The following is a 19865-nucleotide window of genomic DNA, read 5'->3' as shown; positions in this document are numbered from 1 at the left end:
TGTGTGGGTTGTAGACTCCGTCTCATGCTAGCACTAGAGTGAAAGCACCGCCAGCATTCAAAAGTGACCAAAACATCAGCCAGGAAGCATAGGAACTGAGAAGTGGTCTGGTCACTACCTGCAGAACCACTCCTTTATTGGGGGTGTCTTGCTAATTGCCTATAATTTCCACCTGTTGTCTATTCCATTTGCACAACAGCATGTGACATTTTTTGTCAATCAGTGTTGCTTCCTAAGTGGACAATTTGATTTCACAGAAGTGTGATTGACTTGGAGTTACATTGTGTTGTTAATAAAGTGTTCCCTTTATTTTTTTGAGCAGTGTGTGTGTGTGTGTGTGTATATATGTATATTTACATTGTAGAATAGTAGTGCAGACATCAAAACTATGAAATAACACATGGAATCATTTAGTGACAATGTGTTAAAATATATTTTTTGATTTATATTTGAGTCAAAGTAGCCACCCTTTGCCTTGATGACAGCTCTGCACACTCTTGGTATTCTGTCAACTAGCTTCACCTGGAATTCTTTTCCAACAGTCATGAAGGAATTCCCACATATGCTGAGCACTTGTTGGTTGCTTTTCCTTCACTCTGCACTCCAACTCATCCCAAACCATCTCAATTGGGTTGAGGTCGTGTGATTTGTGGAGGCCAGGTCATCTGATGCAGCACTCATCACTCTCCTTCTTGGTCAAATAGCCCTTACACAGCCTAGAGGTGTGTTGGGTCATTGTCCTGTTGAAAAAAATATATAGTCCCACTAAGTGCAAACCAGATGAGATGGCATATCGCTGCAGAATGCTGTGTTAGCAATGCTGGTTAAGTGTGCCTTCAATTCTAAACAAATCACTGACAGTGCCACCAGCAAAGCACCATCACACCTCCATGCTTCCCGGTGGGAACTACACATGCGGAGATCATCCGTTCACCTATTCTGTGTTTAACAAAGACATGGTTGGAACCCAAAAACTCAAATTTGGACTCAATCAGACCAAAGGACAGATTTCCACCGGTCTAATGTCCATTGCTCGTGTTTCTTGGCCCAAGCAAGTCTCTTCTTCTTATTGGCGTCCTTTAGTAGTGGTTTCTTTGCAGCAATTCGACCATGAAGGCCTGATTCACGCAGTCTCCTCTGAACAGTTGATGTTGTTGACATGTGTCTGTTACTTGAACTTTGTGAAGCAGTTATTTGGGCTGCAATCTGAGGCTGGTAACTCTAATGAACTTATCCTCTGCAGCAGAGGTAACTCTGGGTCTTCCTTTCCTGTGGCGTTCCTCATGAGAGCCAGTTTCATCATAGCGCTTGATGGTTTTTGCAACTGCACTGACCATCATGTCTTAAAGTCATGATGGACTGTCATTACTCTTTGCTTATTTGAGCTGTTCTTGCCATATTATGGTCTTTTACCAAATAGGACTATATTCTGTATACCACCCCTACCTTGTCACAACACAACTGATCGGCTCAAACACATTATGAAGGAAATAAATTCCACACATGTACTTTTAACAAGGCACACCTGTTAACTTCTTGTGACTCTCAAACCTGGATCTGGGAGCGTAATCATCGCCTCAAACTAATTAGCATAACGCAGCGGACATAAATCTTCCTAGAAAATCTTCCTATTCATGAAAATCACAAATGAAATATATTGAGACACAGCTTAGCCTTTTGTTAATCACACTGTCATCTCAGATTTTCAAAATATGCTTTACAGCCAACGCTAGACAAGCATTTGTGTAAGTTTATCATGGCATAATACTATGCTAGGCTCTGCTAGCATCAAGCAACATTTTCACCTAAATAAGAAAAGCAATCAAATTAAATCATTTACCTTTGAAGAACTTTGGATCTTTTCACTCAGGAGACTCCCAGTTAGATAGCAAATGTTCCTTTTTTCCAAAAAGATCATTTTTGTAGGCTGAAATAGCTCCCGTTTGTTCTTCACGTTTGGCTGAGAAATCGACCGGAAAATGTGGTCACTACAACGCCAAACTTTTTTCCAAATTAGCTTCATAATATCGACAGAAACATGGCAAACGTTGTTTAGAATCAATCCTCAAGGTGTTTTTCACATATCTATTCGATAATATATCCGTCGGGACAATTGGTTTCTCATTAGAAGCGATTGGAATAATGGCTACCTCAGTACTTTACGCAATATTTTTTGCGGGAGCCATCATGTGACCACTTGCTCAATGTGGTCCCTTACGGCTATTCTTCAACATAAATGCGTAAAAAGATGTCACAATTCTGTAGACACCTTGGGGAATACGTAGAAAGCGTAAGCTCATTCGTAGCCCATTCACAGCCATATAAGGAGTCATTGGCATGAAGCGCTTTCAAAAAATGCGGCACTTCCTGATTGGATTTTTCTGGGTTTCGCCTGTAACATCAGTTCTGTTGCACTCACAGACAATATCTTTGCAGTTTTGGAAACGTCAGTGTTTTCTATCCAAAGCTGTCAATTATATGCATAGTCGAGCATCTTGTCGTGACAAAATATCCCGTTTTAAAACGGGAACGTTTTTTATCCAAAAATGAAAATACATGATTCCATATGTGTTATTTCATAGTTTTGATGTCTTCACTATTATTCTTCAATGTAGAGTAGGTTGAATGAGTAGGTGTGTCAACTTTTGACTGCTACTGTATATTATTATTCTCCACTTTGACTGTCCATTTTTGGCAGTTCTTAGTTTTGTGAATAGATGGCGATTTCCCAATTGTCTAGGTGTCTGTACTCTGAAGTTGTTGACTGTTTGAACTTGCCAGTTAGCTAGCAGTTCTCAGCTGTTAGCAGCCATTGGCTAGTAGTTCTTACTGCCGATTTAAATACTGATAATAGCAATTTTTTTTGAGTCATTGCTGAATTATTTAATGTAACAATTCATTTAGACCCTGTGCTTTATTTGAAACGGCTGTTTATTTGCTGATATGTGTGCTGTTGCCAGGCACAAGGACAAGTGGCTATTTGAGACTGTTTATTTGACGTTTTATGGTATTTGAAAATATTTTAAATAGTCCTAGGACCTGGGTTCAAATGCATGGGAGTATTTATTTGTATTTGGGTACATCTCAATATTTACTTTGAAGTAGTATTTGAACCCAGGTTTGATTAGCTAGAATCACTGTCTGGTATGGCAACTGCTCGGCCTCCAACCGCAAGGCACTACAGAGGGTAGTGCATACGGCCCTGTAGATCACTGGGGCTAAGCTGCCTGCCATCCAGGACCTCAACACCAGGCAGTGTCAGAGAAAGGCCCTAAAAAATTGTCAAAGACCCCAGCCACCCCAGTCATAGACTGTTCTCTCTGCTACCGCATAGCAAGCGGTACTGGAGCGCCAAGTCTAGGACCAAAAGGCTTCTCGACAGCTTTTACCCCCAAGCCATAAGACTCCTGAACAGGTAATCAAATGGCTACCCAGACTATTTGCATTGTGTGTGTGTGTGTGTGTCCCATAGTAATCCTTCATTCTAAGTGGTGGAATGGAACAGAGCCCAGATGATAACGCCCAACAGGGTACCTGAACATTTTCTCTGGGAAAAGGACTTCCTGTGTCTCACTGCTTCGTTGTTCGTCATTGGCTGTGGTGGGTCATGTGAGCCAGAGTTCCTGATCATGCTTGAAGGAGCATTCTGGGGAACTGGTTCAGTCAGGGAGGATTTGGATCTGGGGCTGGGCTGTGCATGCATTTTTGTGTTTGTGTGTCTTTCTAACAGAGGTGGGGGGGGGGGTAGATTGCGAGGCTTTGTGTGTGTGTGTTTGGGGATCGGCCAGCTGCTGTACCCCTAACAACCCTAGCCTCCCCCTCCTGACCCCTATTTACATAACTCTGACTCACGCTCCGCTTCTCTGAGATGGCTATCGATGCCTTCTCGCTAAAAATGTAATATGCAAATCAGTCCGAGGGAAAAACCTGTGTTTCTGGGAGCCGCGGCCCCATGGCCCCACCCCTCAGCCCCTGTTCAGGTCTATTTGTGAGAACAGCTTTTAAGTAGATCAGCTCATTTGCATGTTAATTATGTACAGAGCACTAATTGCTGGATTTGCCACAGCCATGCGGCGCACTGTTCGAAACAACCCCCCTTCGCTCACACACTCACACACACACCCTTTTCCCCTAACATGCTCTGGGAGAGGGTGTACCAAGGGTGTACCTTTACACACATGGACGTTTGACATACACAACAGTGTGGTGCAAGCGCCCCCCTGGGGCTGTTTGTTTGCTGTCAGTCAGTGCTCAACACAAACACACCGTGGAGGTTCATGCCTTAATTGCTGCCTGCTCTGAGATTAGCTTGGTAATTTCCCCAGGTTCATTAGCAGCAGTGAAAACAAGGGATCTCTCTTCTCCCTGCACAGAGCAGAGCCACGTTCACCACTGAATCACTGGGGTTCACTGGGCTCACAATACAAAACCCAGGGCGAGGAATGCTTTATTGAGGGATTTCTAGACCTGTAAAGGTCTCTCTGTGGCGTAGTATAGCCTAGACCTCTTCTTGGCACAAAGACAAAGTTTAGAGTAAGTTAAGGATTTTCGACTTATTTTTTGCCATCCCCAGAATAAAGGTTCCCGTTCTCTTCACGTCTCTGCCCTTTATCTTTTCCACATCTATCGCTTTCCCCTTTCTTCTCCATATTTATCCCTTCCCATCTCCTCCACTATTCATCCCTCCTTTTCGCTCTCCATCTCATCCCCTCCTCTTTCTCTTCTCTCTGTTGGTGCCGTCAGTCAGGGAGGCGTTGGCGGCGGAGGACAAAGCGCTACGTGTCATTCTGGCGACGCTGTCTCATCACAGTGTCAGCAGTAATGACTTAATGAACACTTCTCCCCCAGATTAACGCTGACAGCCCGTCAGCCTAGCCAGTTAGCCGCCGAGCACCGCTCCAACACACTGGCTCTCTCTCTGAGACGCTAACCGCTAGCTAACTGCCTTACTGGATCCATATCCTTGATTAGCACCCCTGCAATGCTAATGAGCCTAACAATGGGAGGTGGGAGAGACAAGTCTTGGAGAGGAGTGTGGGGGGGTATTACATTTGGAGATGAGACGGAGGAGAGCTGTCAGGCGGCTCCAGCCTGAGATGGAGAACTGGATTCACTCCTAGTGCGTGCGCGAGAGAGGGGGTGAGGGACAAATTGGGAGTGGAGTATGTAAGTGCAGCTGTACAACACAAATGTGGAACCGAGACAGACTAGCCATTAAGTTGGACTTGACCACAGATTAATCAATATGTCTGTCACTGTGTGTACAGAGTATACTGTATGTTGTGGCTTTGCAGCCGTGTCCTAATGTAACTCATAACAGCAGGCTAGAGGTGTCACGATCAAACACCACACACACACACACACACACACACACACACACACACACACTCCCCTACACACACCCTCTTCTGCTCGGCCCTCCCTCCCTTCCTTCCAGGGGACAGTGGTGTGATAACGTGAATGCCAATCTCTGTGGAACAAAAGAGTGGGACGGAGGAGAGGAAGGAGGGAAGGAGAGGCGTGCAAAGAAATAATGAAAGGATGGAAAGAAGTGATCTTTCTTGTCTAATCCTTCAGGTTCTGTGCGTAAAGCACTCGCTGCCACCATCTTTTTTCAGGACTTAATTGGCTGGAAAGTGCTTGACATGCAAAGTTGGTGACATTAACGGGGGAACGTGTTTGAGTAAATCGGAGCGCAAGTGACAGCTAAATTGTACCTAGGGAAATTATGAAGCCTTCAACATGGTTAATTCTCTTTTTGGTTGGAGATGGGAGGAGAGGGCGCTGTAATTGCGATGCTGGTCGGGAGTTTCTAAAGACGGTTTTTCCTGTGAGAAGGGGTTTGGGGTATTTGGGTGGGCGGACTGGAGGTGTCGTCGAATGGAGGGGGGGTGGTGTAAATGTCTGATCGACCGTCTTGGTATTAAATTATTCTGTAGAATTTTACAGAATACCTTTTGAATGAGGTAACACTGACTGAGTGTATGTATGGCTGTAACTTAACTCCAGTTTGAGGATTCATACACACATGCCTGGCAGGTAGATCACAGGCCACTATATTCCTGTCCAGTAAAAGTTTCTCCCTCACTTTTTTTGGAATAAATTACACCTCTTCTCTCCCTCTTTCTGCTGCTCTCTCATTCTCTGGAGAGTGGCTGTTCAATCAGGAAGCGAGTGGTTGAATTGCCTCTTGACTCCTGCTTGATGAATAATGTTGTCGCTCTTCATTTCAATTAAAACCGATTGCCTGAGCCCAGTTTGTGTTCCAAGCTCAATCACATCCTGTGTTTTGCCCGTATCCACCTCCCCCTCCTCTCCATACCAAGGTCAGACTTTTTTTTGGGTGGGAGGCACATTTCCTTGTCCGGCGGCTGTATATAATCTTCAAGAGTAGAAAACACTACAGAAATTATACCTGTTACTCACTCCCTCCCCGCTCTCTGGCTCGCTATCCCACCCCACCTGACCCCTCCCAACAGTGCCCTATCCTCTGTGACCTCTGTGTGATTGGCATGGTAATTACCCAATCAACAGATTGATGGCGGCGCAGTCACAATAGAAGGGATTGGAGTGGTGTTTTTCTGTCTTCTCCGTCAGCCCTCTGTCAGCCCCACTCCCAGGCTCTTTGTTCAGGGGGAGGAGCGGGAGGAGGGTGGAGATGGCACGGGGAGCGCTCTAATTTTGTTGCCATATTCCTCTAAATTGCGCAGCTGGGGGTGAGGTGAGGGGGGTGAGGGATGCTGAAAGCGTTGGAGAACAGGAGAGAAGGCTAAAGATCACAAAAGAGGTTGTTTCCCGTCTATTCATCCATTCACCCTGGAAAAACCCAATGTTTTTAATCATTTGTTCTACCAGAGAGATTTGTCAAAGGAACGTGGCCAATTGCCTCATCTCCTGGTTGACCTGTCAGGGCTGAAAAGGGCTCCATTGTTGTGAGGTCAGTCGTTTGTGACGGAGGTCAAAGGCCTGGAGTAGTCTTGTTTTCGCTCAGCCATATAGATTTGATTTTAAATGAATGTTCTCTTTCTCTCTCTGTGTGTCTCACCAGTAAGGACCTTGGCGGGGCTCTGGAGGCAGCTATGGAGTGTCAGAAGCAGTATGGACAACTCCCACGTATCCACGACGTCATCTGTGGCCTGGTGGAGAGGGGAGACACGGAGCTCCTACAGAAAGGTGAATGCCGCCACCACAAATCAAATTTCTTGATCACATGCGCCAAATACAACTGGTGTAGACGTTAGTGAAATGCTTGCTTACGTACCTTTCCCAACGAGTCAGTTTAAAAATAATAATACAAAATGAAATAGTAACTAACACGAGGAATACACTAGAATGGAGCTATATGCAGGAGTACGAGGTATTTCAGATAGATATGTAGATGAAGGCAGGGTAAAGTGACTAGGCATCAAGATAGATAATACGAGTAAAATAAAGAACAGAGTAGCAGCAGCAAATGATGCGTTTGTGAATGTGTGAGGGTTTTGTGTAGTTTGTGTGTGTGTATCTGTGTCTAGTGAATGTGTACATGTTTGTATTTATTATGGATCCCCACTCTTCCTGGGGTCCAGCAAAATTAAGGCAGTTATACAATTTTAAAAACATTACATTCATAACAGATTTCACAACACACTAAGTGTGTGTCCTCAGGCCCATACTCCACTACCACATATCTACAACACAAAATCCATGCGTACGTGTGTGTATAGTGTGTATGTTATCGTGTGTGTGTGTATAGTGAGTATGTTTGTGTTACTTCACAGTCCCTGCTTATAGTCTAGGTCAGTGCAGATAGTTCAGGTATCATTAGTTGACTATTTAGCTTCTAACCCCAAGCCATAAGACTGCTGGTCTGTGAGTCGATGCTCCGGTACAGTTTTCCAGACGGTAGCAGAGTGAACAGTCTATGGTTTGGCTGGCTGGAGTTTGGGCAAATTTTCTGTCCTTCCTCAGATATAGAGGCCCTGGATGGCAGGGAGCTCATCCCCAGTGTTGTCCTGGGTTGTCTCTCAACTCTTCATCCATCCCTCCTCCCTACACCCTCACATTCATGACATGTAGTGTAGTGCAACAATGTCTGTGTGCTGTACAATGTGCACTCTCCCAAGACAGCCCGTAGTCACTGTGTAGTGTCTACTAAGAGCCCACCATTGACAATGGGCCCCCAGGTCACTGTGGAGGATGCTGGCGATCATGATTTTAATGGCTCCTCCTCTTGACAAATGGGTGGTGAAGGGGTTAAGTCCTTTGTGTGCTGTAGGTGAGTGTGTTTGAGTGGCCCCCCCTGTTGAGCACCACTCTACACCCCCTGGCACTATGCCCTCTTCTCTCACCCTGTGAGTGGCACGGCCCCTGCCCAGGGTCAGACGGGGCTCCCCTTAAACGCATACCCCTATGCTGCTCTGTCCTCTCACTCTGCCTGGAAACCACATATTGTGTCGGTTATCAAAAATGCACTTCATTTCTATCCCTCAGCGAAGTTCTGAATGGATGGAAATAGTTTTCTATGTGTCGGTCCCTTTTTTCAAATGTACACATTGTTAAAGAGTGTGAGGTTTGCATTGGTATTAGTTTAGAGTGTCTCTATGGATAGACTGTGTGTGTGCTGGTGTGTATGCAGATGAGCCCCCACATCTCCACCTGGCCAGTGCCTGATAGAGGGAGATTGGCAGCAGACTGCTGAGAGCAGCTCTTTGAGAAGTTTCAGCTCTGAAAGCCAAGCAGCTTATAGCCATTCTAATGGGACTGGAAGAATGTGGGGAAAAGCTTTCTGCAAGTGTGTGTGTGTGTGTTGTTTTGTTTAGCCTCTCATACCTCTCTCTCCTCGCTCTCCCTCTCCTCTTCCCACAGCGATGGACTTTGTGAGCCAGGAGCGAGGCGAGATGACAATGCTGTACGACCTCTTTTTCGCCTTCATGCAGACCGGCCGCCACCGGGAGGCCCGCAAAATCATTGAGGTGGGACCACCACCCAACCTCCCATTGTGTTTGCATGCAGCACACAGCTATTTTAAAGATACTTAATTAGACGGCAGTAATAAGTTCCCTCTTTTTAAATTAGATTGGGTCTAAATCTGAACTAATGCCATTCCCCAGCAACACAATGGAACAGGTGGGGGAAGCAGAGGAGTGTGTGTTTTGTGCGTGTTCCGTGCTGGATGTGGCCAGTGGTTTATATGAAAAGCAGTCACTTATTTCCAATTTCTATTAAGAGATTGGAGCCAATCCTATCTCTGTGAATTTCCTGGGAGCTAACAGGTCAGGGGTTAAGCTACAGTTCTGATTTGAGGGATTGACTGCATTTTTGTATTTGCATATTAACTGGCTAGAGAGGACAGGCACATTCCTGAACACATTGCTGTATATCGCTGTGGCGTTAAGGGGTAGGTTAATGCCTAAAACACTGGGGAGGTGTTAAACGTCTCAGCAACCACATTACTATGATATAGCCATCTTCTGAGATGGCCAGCGAACACCGTTTCAGGAGAGGGATGCAAATTGGCTGTAAGGTGGTTACTCGTTAGGTTTGAGGGGGTACATCATTCTGGGGGCAGGGTTAGGGTTCAGCAGAGCTGCATATTGAAGATGTGTTGCGGCTGGAGTGGAGAAGAGCTTCTATTAACTGAAGGTACCTAGGGAAGAAGCGCTCCGTACAAGTCCTGTTTTCTTGATTCGTTTTCTGTGTCTTTTGTTCGTGTCAGTCCATCCGCCGTCTCTGCTTTCAGGCCGTTCCCCCGACACACACTCCAAACACTTGCCGCTCAGGAGTCTATTCTTCCTCACTGAACATTTATTTAGACAAAACCATTCAGATGTTTAATTATCCAACCATCCTAATCTCCCAGCTCAATTCCCCTGTCTACTCTGTCCGCTTGCATGACTGGATGGATACCAGTTAGTACGGATTAGTGCCATGAGGTGTGTGTCTGTGCGTATTCTTGTTTTAAGTCAAATGTGGGTATTTGTGTACCGTGTGTTGTATGTGGGGCGGAAGCTGGAACGCAGATGCTATAACCATATGTGCGTGTCTTAATGCAGATATTAATTTGACCATAGACACAATCCATGCCGTTTAGGATTACACCCTTACCATTTCCAGAACTGTGCCCTCATACGATCCTTATTAAAGTTAGGTAGATGTAGTGGTTGTTGTTATTGTTGTTCTGGGCTGCAGCAGGCTGGCTGGCAGCGCCCATCCTAAGCCTCTTCCTGGTTATTAAAAACTCATCAGATGAGGAGGCTTTGGTCCGGGGGGATAAGATGAAAATGATGTCGGTGAGGATGGATCGACAGTAGAGGGACGGTCACTCGATAAGGAGGGGAGCAGGCGATTTAGTTATTTGGCCCTGAACGCCTTTTAATATCCTGATTCTTCAGGATGAGAATAATGCTATCTGCTGGAACTGTGTGGCTCGCTCGCTCACTCTCTCTCTCAACTTTACCAGATCATCTATGTATCATGGTGTCCTGGCCCTGTGACAGGGCTTGCCAAAAGCTGCTTGTCCCCTCTGAGTTTCTATAAGGAGGATTTAGGACATGAACTATGATTTGCAAACCCTCTTAAATATTGACATGCTATTATTGTGTACTAATACCCCTCTAAGAATGGAACGTACAGTCCCTGTTCCATATCGTCTTAGAAGGGGAGGTTCCGACAAGCTTCAGATGATACCAGACCAACACAAAACATTTAGTGTTTTTCATTTCAACTTCAACATCTTCTTTTGGGTTTTTGTTTTGTCATGAAATGCCCTTCAGTTCCATTGACATTCTTCTGGTTTTGTATGTTTGTGACAATCTGTTTCAAATGTGGGCAGTTGGATTTAGGCCTAAAGGCGGTCTCCTTTCTGGTCTATTGTGAACTTGTGACTCACTACATGTTGTTGTGTACTGTGCTTAATGTCTCCATATTGTGCAGAGCTTTGTATAGAGGCTAAACGTAGAAGAGAACTCTCTACCTGGTCTGTGTGTATAAATAGCTGCGAAGTGGTCTCATGTCGGACCGGTAGGTCAGAATCAGAAAAGGCTCTCGTTCTCCCAGCCAGATATCCTCTCCATGTGAACTCTGCCCCCTAACTCTGCCCACTAATTAAAATGAGTGATATCTGGGAGGTCAGATGGATGACTGAGATCTATCACAGAGACCTTTCCTCTTCAGTGGAGCTTCAAGTGTCAGAACAGAGAGGCTCGCCGCTGACTCTGTTTTGTATAATTGCAAGGTGTTTAATTGCAGGTAATTAAATGAAATACAATAGAAATGGGTACCACTTTTTGGTTATGGTTAAGGTTAGGTGGTTTTGTTAAGGGGTGGGCACCATTAGGTAGGTGTGTGTGTGTGTGTGTGTGTGGGGGGGGGGGGGGTGTAAGGTGGGTTTTGTGTAAGTGGGGAGTATTAATTATAAGTGTCAAATACAAGAAATTGAGATTGTTGAGCATAATTTGTGAGAGGGTAGTATGACTACATGAGGATGAGTATAGAAAGGCTATGTGAGTTTGTGCAACAGTCACTACTGCATTGTCTTTGCTGTGTGTGTGTGTGTGTGTGATGTGCGCTTGTTGTGGCACTCTAGTCCAGACAGCATAGTCAAAGGGGCTGAGTTTCATAAACCACAAAGCAGCAGGCAGGAGATTGTCTTAATAATCTGACCTAGATGTCCTTTTGGGGATTGGGATATGTGCTGGAAGTGAAAAGTAGAGAGTGTGTGTGAGAAGCGGGAGGAAGAGGGACTTATCACCATGGATTTTATGCCCGGGAAGATTTGCCCTCGGGGGGCTTAGATCCCTGGCTGGAGGGGTGGGGGGGTAGCAAGCTGGGCTGGGGGCGGGGCGGGGGGATTTCCTGTTTGCTGTAGAAAAAATATGTACCACTTGCGCTCGGCCTTATTTACTAAGCAGATTAGACGCGGCGGCGGAGAACAGAACAAATTGTAATTTGTCCTTTGGCTGGTTGTATAAGACCATAATGCGTAGTCTTTTTTTGATCAAGTAGCCATGGTCCTGCAGCACAGGGGGATTGAGAGATCTTGGTCATAGACAGATTAACATGTCAGGGCAGAGTGGAAGATCCAAGGGACTATCTCACTCTGATTGACTGGAGCACTGATGAAATGCTATCCCATCTCTAACCCCTTCCACCCCACCCTCCCTAGCCCATATGAACACATATCACTCCAAAAATACAGTGTGCTTATGCCACCCTCTCAGTGTGCGTGTCCAAAGGGCATCATACCATAGTATTATCCAGAACCATTATTATATGGCTCTGGTATTATCCATATACACCCTTCATCTTCTATCTTTTTCATGTGATTCTGTTTCTGGTCATTTTGAGCCTGTTGGATATTACTTTCTTGGATAACTCACAGGGGGATTGTTCTAGAGTTGAGATATTCAGATATTCACTTCTGGGAAATTACAGGAATGTATAGGTTAAATGTGTGTTAAATCATATACTCATTCATGAGGTATGAAATGGAGGTCACTATGTTTCAATGTGTTGGATTTTTGATGTACTCTGTACAGAATGCAATACAGAAAGGTTTATCAGGCACTAGTTGATTTAACATAAACCACACTGTATTTGTTTTAAATAAGTCATTTCTGTTGGTCCCACAGACTCCAGGTTTAAGGGCTAGACCAGGACGCCTGCAGTGGTACGCTGAGAAGTGCATTAACGGCAACCAGGTGAGAGAGAGAGACCACACACAGTCGCGCGCACGCACGCACATGCACACACACCACGTCTAAAGTATTGTGTCCCTGTGTAGATGGAGTCTTTGGAGAGCATGGTGGATATGACAGCCAAGCTGTTTGAATGTGACCGGGATGAGCTGTATCACTACGTGTTGCGGCTCTGCAGTAAGTCCCCCTCAACCTCCATCCCTACTCTTCTCTGACTGGGTGGCTTTCCTGTCGACATCCTATTAAGTTACTATTCAATTAGTATTCTAATCGGGGTTGTGCTCAATTCCAATCAAAGGCAGTCAATTCAGGAAGTAAACTGAAATTTCAACTAAATGATTGAAAAGGGGGCATCTATTTTTAATGGCTTCTCGATAAACTGAAAAGGATATATTTGTCAAATCACTTCCTAAATGGACTCCCTTCAATTAAAATAGAGCCCAACCCTGATTATAATTCATAATTCTAAGGTCTTTCCTGTATCTCACCATCGCTGTATGGATGGACTGACTGGATCTACATTCTCCAATGGGAAGTTTATGAACCTCACTTTACCCCTGACTGGTTATATTAAGCCCCTCCAACTATCCCATCTCATGTGACCGTTTAACCTTTGCCCCCCCCCCCCCCCCCCAAATCCCTGGCAGCAATGTGGTGTGAACAGTGGCGTAACCCCAGGGCCATTTTGTGTGTGAGAGAATGGGTTCAGAATCCCAGTATCCACAGATAGTGTATGACTAGATTACATCTCGTGAAGCTTTTTTGGAACTGTTTGCCCAGTTCAGCCCGGGGCAGATAAAGCCTGCTCGGATACAAATCAAATCAGCCCAGAGTTAAGTGTCTGGCTGAGGAGGATGAGCAGATTAGGCCTTTTCTACCTTGATTGCTCTCTCAGCATTAAGCAGCATGAGTGTCAACAAGGAATCTTGATGTCTGTGTGCGTATACACGTTGGTGTGCATGTTTTATGTGTTTTATTTAACCAAGTAGTCTCGTTTATAAAATACATTTTTGAAGAGTTTGTGTGTGTGCGTACATGTGATCATGCTCTTTCTCACCCTCAGAGGACACAAACGACTGGCGCAAGGCGGAGGCCACCTGGACCAAGATGCAGGAGGAGAATGTGATACCAAGAGAGAGGACCCTGCGCATACTGGCTGACATCCTCAAGAGTAATGGACAGGAGGTGCCTTTCGAGGTGCCTGAGGTAAAACAGCCTTCTGAAATCACTTACTTCTCTGCCACCACTAGTAAGCACAGCTCTCCTTTTATTTCTATTCCCATCAAATCAGTCATTTTCCCAAATCAGTGTTTGCTTCATTAAAGCTCATCCTCTCTGCTGATGTTCAGTTTGTTGCACAGTGAATCGCGGGCAGGACGCTACCTTTTAGTACCTCAGTTTATTATAGGCTTCATTATCATTGGCGTGCCATGGTGCCCCCTCTGTCCTGGTTGACTCCTAGTTGGTGGAAATCCCTGAACTAGTCTGATTTCTCCGCACCTCTGGCGACAGTCCGTCTGAAACAACAAATCGTTGTATTTTAGCTACAGCTAGGGTAAATTTGAATTTGGGATGATCATTGGGACAGGAATTAATACTAGCCCCTAATGCCCAAATAATTCAGCCACTGCTAAATAACACCATGTCTTCTGCTGCTTAGTGGACTTTAGCACAAGTCTCTAGGGGACTCTGGCAGAGGCTACTGGAAAGATGTGACCAAATTACCCAGCATTCCCTCTGCTTGACTGCACCCGTTTCCTCTGTTGATTCAAAATACATTATTTCTCCATTGGAATACATTATTTTCCAGCTTCCTTCCAGTTGGGTCCATGTTTGTTTGGCTTGTTGGGGAGGCCTGGAGGGAGATGAGACTCAAAGTGATGGCTTTAGCCCTTGGAGATGACCCTTGTGACCTGAGGCTCCCTGGAGTTGTCAACCCCCACACCCCCTTTTAGCCTCCCCGGCCCGTATGCCTAGCCTAATTTACCCCTGGCCAGCGTAGCTTAACCCCCTCCCCCGGTCGCTGAACGGGTGACTGAAGATTGAGGGGCCCTACAACAGTCTACTTAACACACACACACCTCACTCAAAAAAGACGCATCGCAATTCTTATACTTAAAGGGAAATTTTGCATGACATGCGCAAAAGGTTCCTGCAACGTGGTTGTAATTAGTGTCATTGAACAGGCCTATACCCGTGCTAGAGAGACTGAGTGACAAAGCCTAGTCACTAGCACGAATAGAAACCAGTACAAAACACCCCCAAGTTTGTGTTTTTCCACGGAGTACAGCCCATGTGCCAGTCGGGTCAAATTGTATTGAAACTCTGGAACATCCTCAAATGTGATCCAAATCTACCAGAGTTCACAACATGTCCCCCTCTAATTTGTTTTCGCCGTGCGCGCAATCTTGCCGATTCCGTTACGCACAGCATGCAGCAAACCAAGAAACGTGACGCTAGGCTCCCAGGCCCTCCCAATGGAAATTACAAGTGTGGCCACTGTACATTGATAATATGACCGATACAACAACAACAAAAATCCCACCCAAGAACAGGTAAAGAATATAAAATCTAAAGCTTCATTAATTGTAGCACCACAAAAGTCCTATACATGTTCAAATGCATCTGTGCTGCTGTTTATATTGGTCAAACTAAGCGAGCATTGAAACATCGCATCGCAGAACTTAAGGCTGCTATTAGAAATAAGAACATATGATGCTATTGCGTGCCACTGCATCGAAGCCAACCATGGCTCACCTTCCTCCCTGCTCTTTGTAGCCATAGAACACGTCCAAGTTTCACCAAGAGGAGGTGATATCGAACATAACTAAAACATTCTGGCATTGTTTTTTCATTATGTACCGGCTGCACGACCATCCACTCAAGAAGAAACAATTGTCCAGCGCACTGATAGAGAATTCATAATTTAAAAAGTAAAAAATATTTTAGTCTTATAGAGAGAAGACTATTCACTAGTCGAGAGTGTAATGGTACCATGGAAAGCCTTGCTGACAGCTGTCTGTAGGCATTTATAAGAAATGTCTGTGGTCTACAACCACTACAAAATAACACAAGGTATTTTTGAATACGAGGTGTTATTTATATGTATAGTAAGTAGTGGCAAGATAACCGTTGACGCTACATAAGGTTAATAGCAAGTAACAACAAGAGAATAGTTGAAGATGCACATGGGTAATAAGGGAGATTACCGAGTGTGTTTGGGAATGGTACTAAGTGGATGTGAAGTTGTGTGATTGTGAGATATGACATGTAAAGCTGATTTTGAAATTTGGATAATAAGCTGATTGATATTTGGATAATAAGAGGATCTTTTTTTGGAACCTCTCCAGTGTATGGATAATTAACAATGATCCATTTAAGTTGGACTTTGAGTGTCCCTGTGTAAGAATTTCCACAACACGTCCGAACGGTTTGGCCTACAAACTAATATGGAAAGATGAGGACTCTCACAAACACTGTTCTCCGTTTTGCTCGAAGACCCCCATAAGTCAGTAACGCTGATGTGCCAGCTTGTGTCTGTAGCATCCTAACCGTTTTGGGCTACAAACATGGCATCCAGTTTCTGTCTCTCCGTCAGTGAAAAGCCACTGGTTAACTGAGCTCATAAAGCTCCCTCCTCACTCTCCTGTGAAACTCCACCTTGCGCTTCATTTCCATGTGCTTGTGGAACAGACTTCCAGTACCACTCACAATCCCAGATCTCTGAGAAACCCGGGAGGACCTGACCCAAAGCCACATGTTCAACCAGTTCTAGATGTACTATAATGCATTCTAAACATGGAATGTTGAGAAATACACAAATGGCAATTAACCAAATCCTGGTGAGAATACACTATTTCATTCTTTCCCATGTCAATATATTTGATGGTCTTGCAAGGAGATATTGATGTGCCATCCATGGTCCGGACTGATGAAATTGCTGGGTGTAAAAGCTCATTTTAGAAAAATGTAGAATCTTCGATGGCAGAAGCAAGTCGTCTAGTCTTGGGGTTGTTGCAACCAAAACTGAGTTGCAAATCAATGCTGTGGCTCTTAACCAAGCATTCTCAATACAAACATTCTACCTACTTTGAGTGATTTTGTGTTTTCATGATTCAGAATTGCCACGACAAAGAAAAATAGTGAAATTAAGTGAAGTACTAAAATCAGTTTTTACATTGAACTCGACACAGACATGCACCAGTCACCCAGATATGTTGTGAATGGGTTGTGATATGCAATTTGCGACTCTTTGTTTCTATGCTTCATTATAGAATTATGAAACACAGATTCACTTGCGCACGCACACACTATTCTATGGGACAAGCATGCTCTTGTGTTCCTATCATTTGTGTACCATAGGGGCCGTTGTTTTTGTATCGTGTGAATATTGACCCATATTTTACCAGTGACTGTTTTGATAGTAGTTATTCACAGTATGTTGTACTCTACCTTTCCATAGGTGTGGTATGAACAGGCTGCAGACAGAGAAGCACAGGCAGAGACCAAGCCTGTAGGGTCAAAGGGCAAAGCCACCAAGTCAGCCAGCACCCAGGCTGCTACTGCAGAGAACAACCCTGCTGACTACCAGCTCAGACTGCTCACCCTCTGCAAGAAGGGCAAGGCTAAAGGTATTGCTGCCAGACCTCCATTGGTAATATTGGGGATTTCCTGGGCTTCTCTTAATACAGACTGTCCCATGACCACTGAGACATGTTTTACGAAACATGTCTGGTTGTCCTGTTGACATTTGTTGAATTGTTGAATACTTTTCATATGTTTCCTGATGGGGATCTCTATCAATCCCTCTCTCCTGCTACATTTCTCATTCTCTCTCCCTCCATCTCCCTCTGTTGGTCTGTCCAGAGGCCTATGATATGCTGAAGGATATTGATAGGAAGGGTGTGACCCTGGGCCCGGCCCCCTACGACAGTCTGATCCGGGCTCTGCTGGCCGAGGGTAGTATGGAGAACGCCATGGTGGTCAAAGAGATGTGAGTTTGTCTGTGTGTGTCAGTACGTCCTGTGTTCTCTCCCTCACTCCCCCTCTCTATCTGCCAGTGGTCCTGACAAAGAAACCACACACTTTTTCAGTGGGCTACTTCCACACTCGGAGTCAAATTCTGGTTTGTCACAGGTTAAGCTTACAGTATACAGGGCAGCCAGGGTTCTTGAATTAGGTTTGAGATTACCAAGTGATTGTGAATTGACCCTTAACCCTGCTGAATGTGAACAGCAGTGGTCTGGTAAGCCTCGGAAGCGCTTGAGCCCCTTCCTATCGCCACAGATTAATTTGGTTTTCTGGGAAGCGGATGACTTTGCACAAAAATGACAATCTTCTGCTGATTAGTAATGTATCGTGTGTGTGTTTTTTGGTTGTCCTGGGATCTTAGTAGCAGGAGTTATCCCTTTTAAAAAACGAGAGCGAAATTAGGTTCTCATCGCTCATAACACATGACTGATGATCTGTCCCCTTCGAGCAGGAGAGTCTTTGTATAATCCTCTTCCCTCGCTCACTGCCCTCGGGTGGCTGTTGAAGTTCCCTATGTGTGTCTGTCTGTGTGTTAATGAACAGTTAGTAGAATTACCACAAGGACTCAACGCATACCTTCCACATTACACACACCACCTGTCCCCCTTCGCTCCAGAACTTTAGGTACCCTTACATCAGGCCAGTATAGGGCATGACTTAACCCAGGGTTTTTTAGTCCTGTGAGGGACCTTGAATTTATCAGAGAAGGGATGCAGTGGGGGTTGGTTTAATCATGTGGGAAGATGATCAAGACGCCAGTACAGTAATAATTCCCCTAGTGTGTATAAAGCCCAGTCTCTTGCGCGTGGACGACTTAGACAGGGCTGGAGCCAGATGGGCCCAAGGCTGGGTTGGGGACAGGAGGAGGGGCTGCATCATAACTGAGCAGTGGGGCGCTTAGCAGAGATTAAGGGGATTGGGATGGAGAGAAATGTGGGAGGGTCAGAGCGGAAGTTGGGTGGAGGGGGGAGACCCCAGAGAGAGGGTGAAAAGAGTGCGTGAGATGGGGAGGCTAGAGGGCAGCGACAGGAGGGATTTTCTTTCCTTGGGATTGATAAGAATCACTCTGACCAAGGTTTCCGCAGCAATCTGTCCCGAGTGTGCAGAGGGCTGGTGGTTGGTCGGCGCGGCGATAAGGAGCATGAGGCCAATGCTCAATTGAGCAGCCAGATTAATCCGGTCGGAGACTGTAATAATAAAAGAGAGATTGATTGAGGTATTAGTGGCTCTGAAATGGAAAAAAAAGATGTCTGAAAGGACAAGGGGATAGACTGAGGGATGGAGGGAAGGGGACATTACCTAGGGTCTCATCACTGCAGCAGCTGTTCTCTCCCTGCCCAGCCCCAGAGGAGACTCACCGCCCCCCACACTCGGAGCTGGAGAGGACCTCAGAGGGAGTAGTCTGAACACCCGGTTGTTTTGTAATACTTCTATGGCCAGACTTGATTGTCAGTCGGACACACTTTCACTCTGTCCCTCTGTTTCAGTCTTATTTTCTCCCTCTTCTCTCTTCCCATTTCAGTGGAGTGGAGGGTTGTTCACCTCTGCTGTAAGGTTGAAGATTGTTGACTTATGTCTGTTCTGTCTGTCTGTTCCTCAGTGCCGTAGGCCGTGTCCCAGGGTTCAAGCTGAATGACATAGCCAACAGCCTCCTCATCATTACACAGGTCAAGAGAGGGCTAGCCAAAGGTGGGTTTTTTGCGTGATACGTGCTCAAACACACACTGAGTTTCTTTGTTGCATACATTTTTGCTTTCCTCCCACCCTTAGATGGCATGTCCACACTCAAGTCCATGCTGCAGGGAGACCAGGTGCCCTCAAAACTGTCCGTCACACGATTGGTGCAATCCCTCGGTAGCCATGGGGATGTCCAAGGCATCCAGGAAGTGGAGGTTCTGATGAAGGGGTTGGGCACGCCCCTCAACCTGTCAAGCATGGTCTTTCTCAACAACACTGCCATGGCACACATCAAAAAGTAAGGTTCATCTACTCACCTACTTAGCACTCAATCGCGCCCAGCTTTATGAAGGGGTATTGTCATGCTGTTATCAAGGGTTTCAGTAGCGTTGCAGTGAACCTGTTTCTCAATGCTCTCAGGGTTAAAAATCTCCTGGCCTCTAATACACAGCGGGGTTACCCAACTAGCACCCTGCGGGT

At 45.4% G+C, this 19865-nt stretch overlaps 1 protein-coding gene across 1 annotated transcript in view; it reads left to right on the top strand.

Moving 5' to 3' along the window:
• The window catches only part of lrpprc (leucine-rich pentatricopeptide repeat containing), a 74768-nt gene that overhangs the window by 37667 nt on the left and 17236 nt on the right, over positions 1-19865 (top strand). Inside the window, exons 24-32 of the mRNA XM_036956116.2 lie at positions 7049-7173; positions 8848-8954; positions 12612-12680; positions 12764-12854; positions 13741-13883; positions 17140-17308; positions 17544-17670; positions 19309-19397; positions 19479-19683. Of these exons, the coding sequence (XP_036812011.2) occupies positions 7049-7173; positions 8848-8954; positions 12612-12680; positions 12764-12854; positions 13741-13883; positions 17140-17308; positions 17544-17670; positions 19309-19397; positions 19479-19683 (1125 nt within the window). The remainder of the gene's footprint in view (positions 1-7048; positions 7174-8847; positions 8955-12611; positions 12681-12763; positions 12855-13740; positions 13884-17139; positions 17309-17543; positions 17671-19308; positions 19398-19478; positions 19684-19865) is intronic.

Source organism: Oncorhynchus mykiss, chromosome 20 (genome assembly GCF_057628025.1).
Source record: "Oncorhynchus mykiss isolate SJ-2025 chromosome 20, ASM5762802v1, whole genome shotgun sequence".
Lineage (NCBI taxonomy): Eukaryota > Metazoa > Chordata > Actinopteri > Salmoniformes > Salmonidae > Oncorhynchus > Oncorhynchus mykiss.
This window is presented reverse-complemented; position numbering and strand designations above follow the sequence as displayed.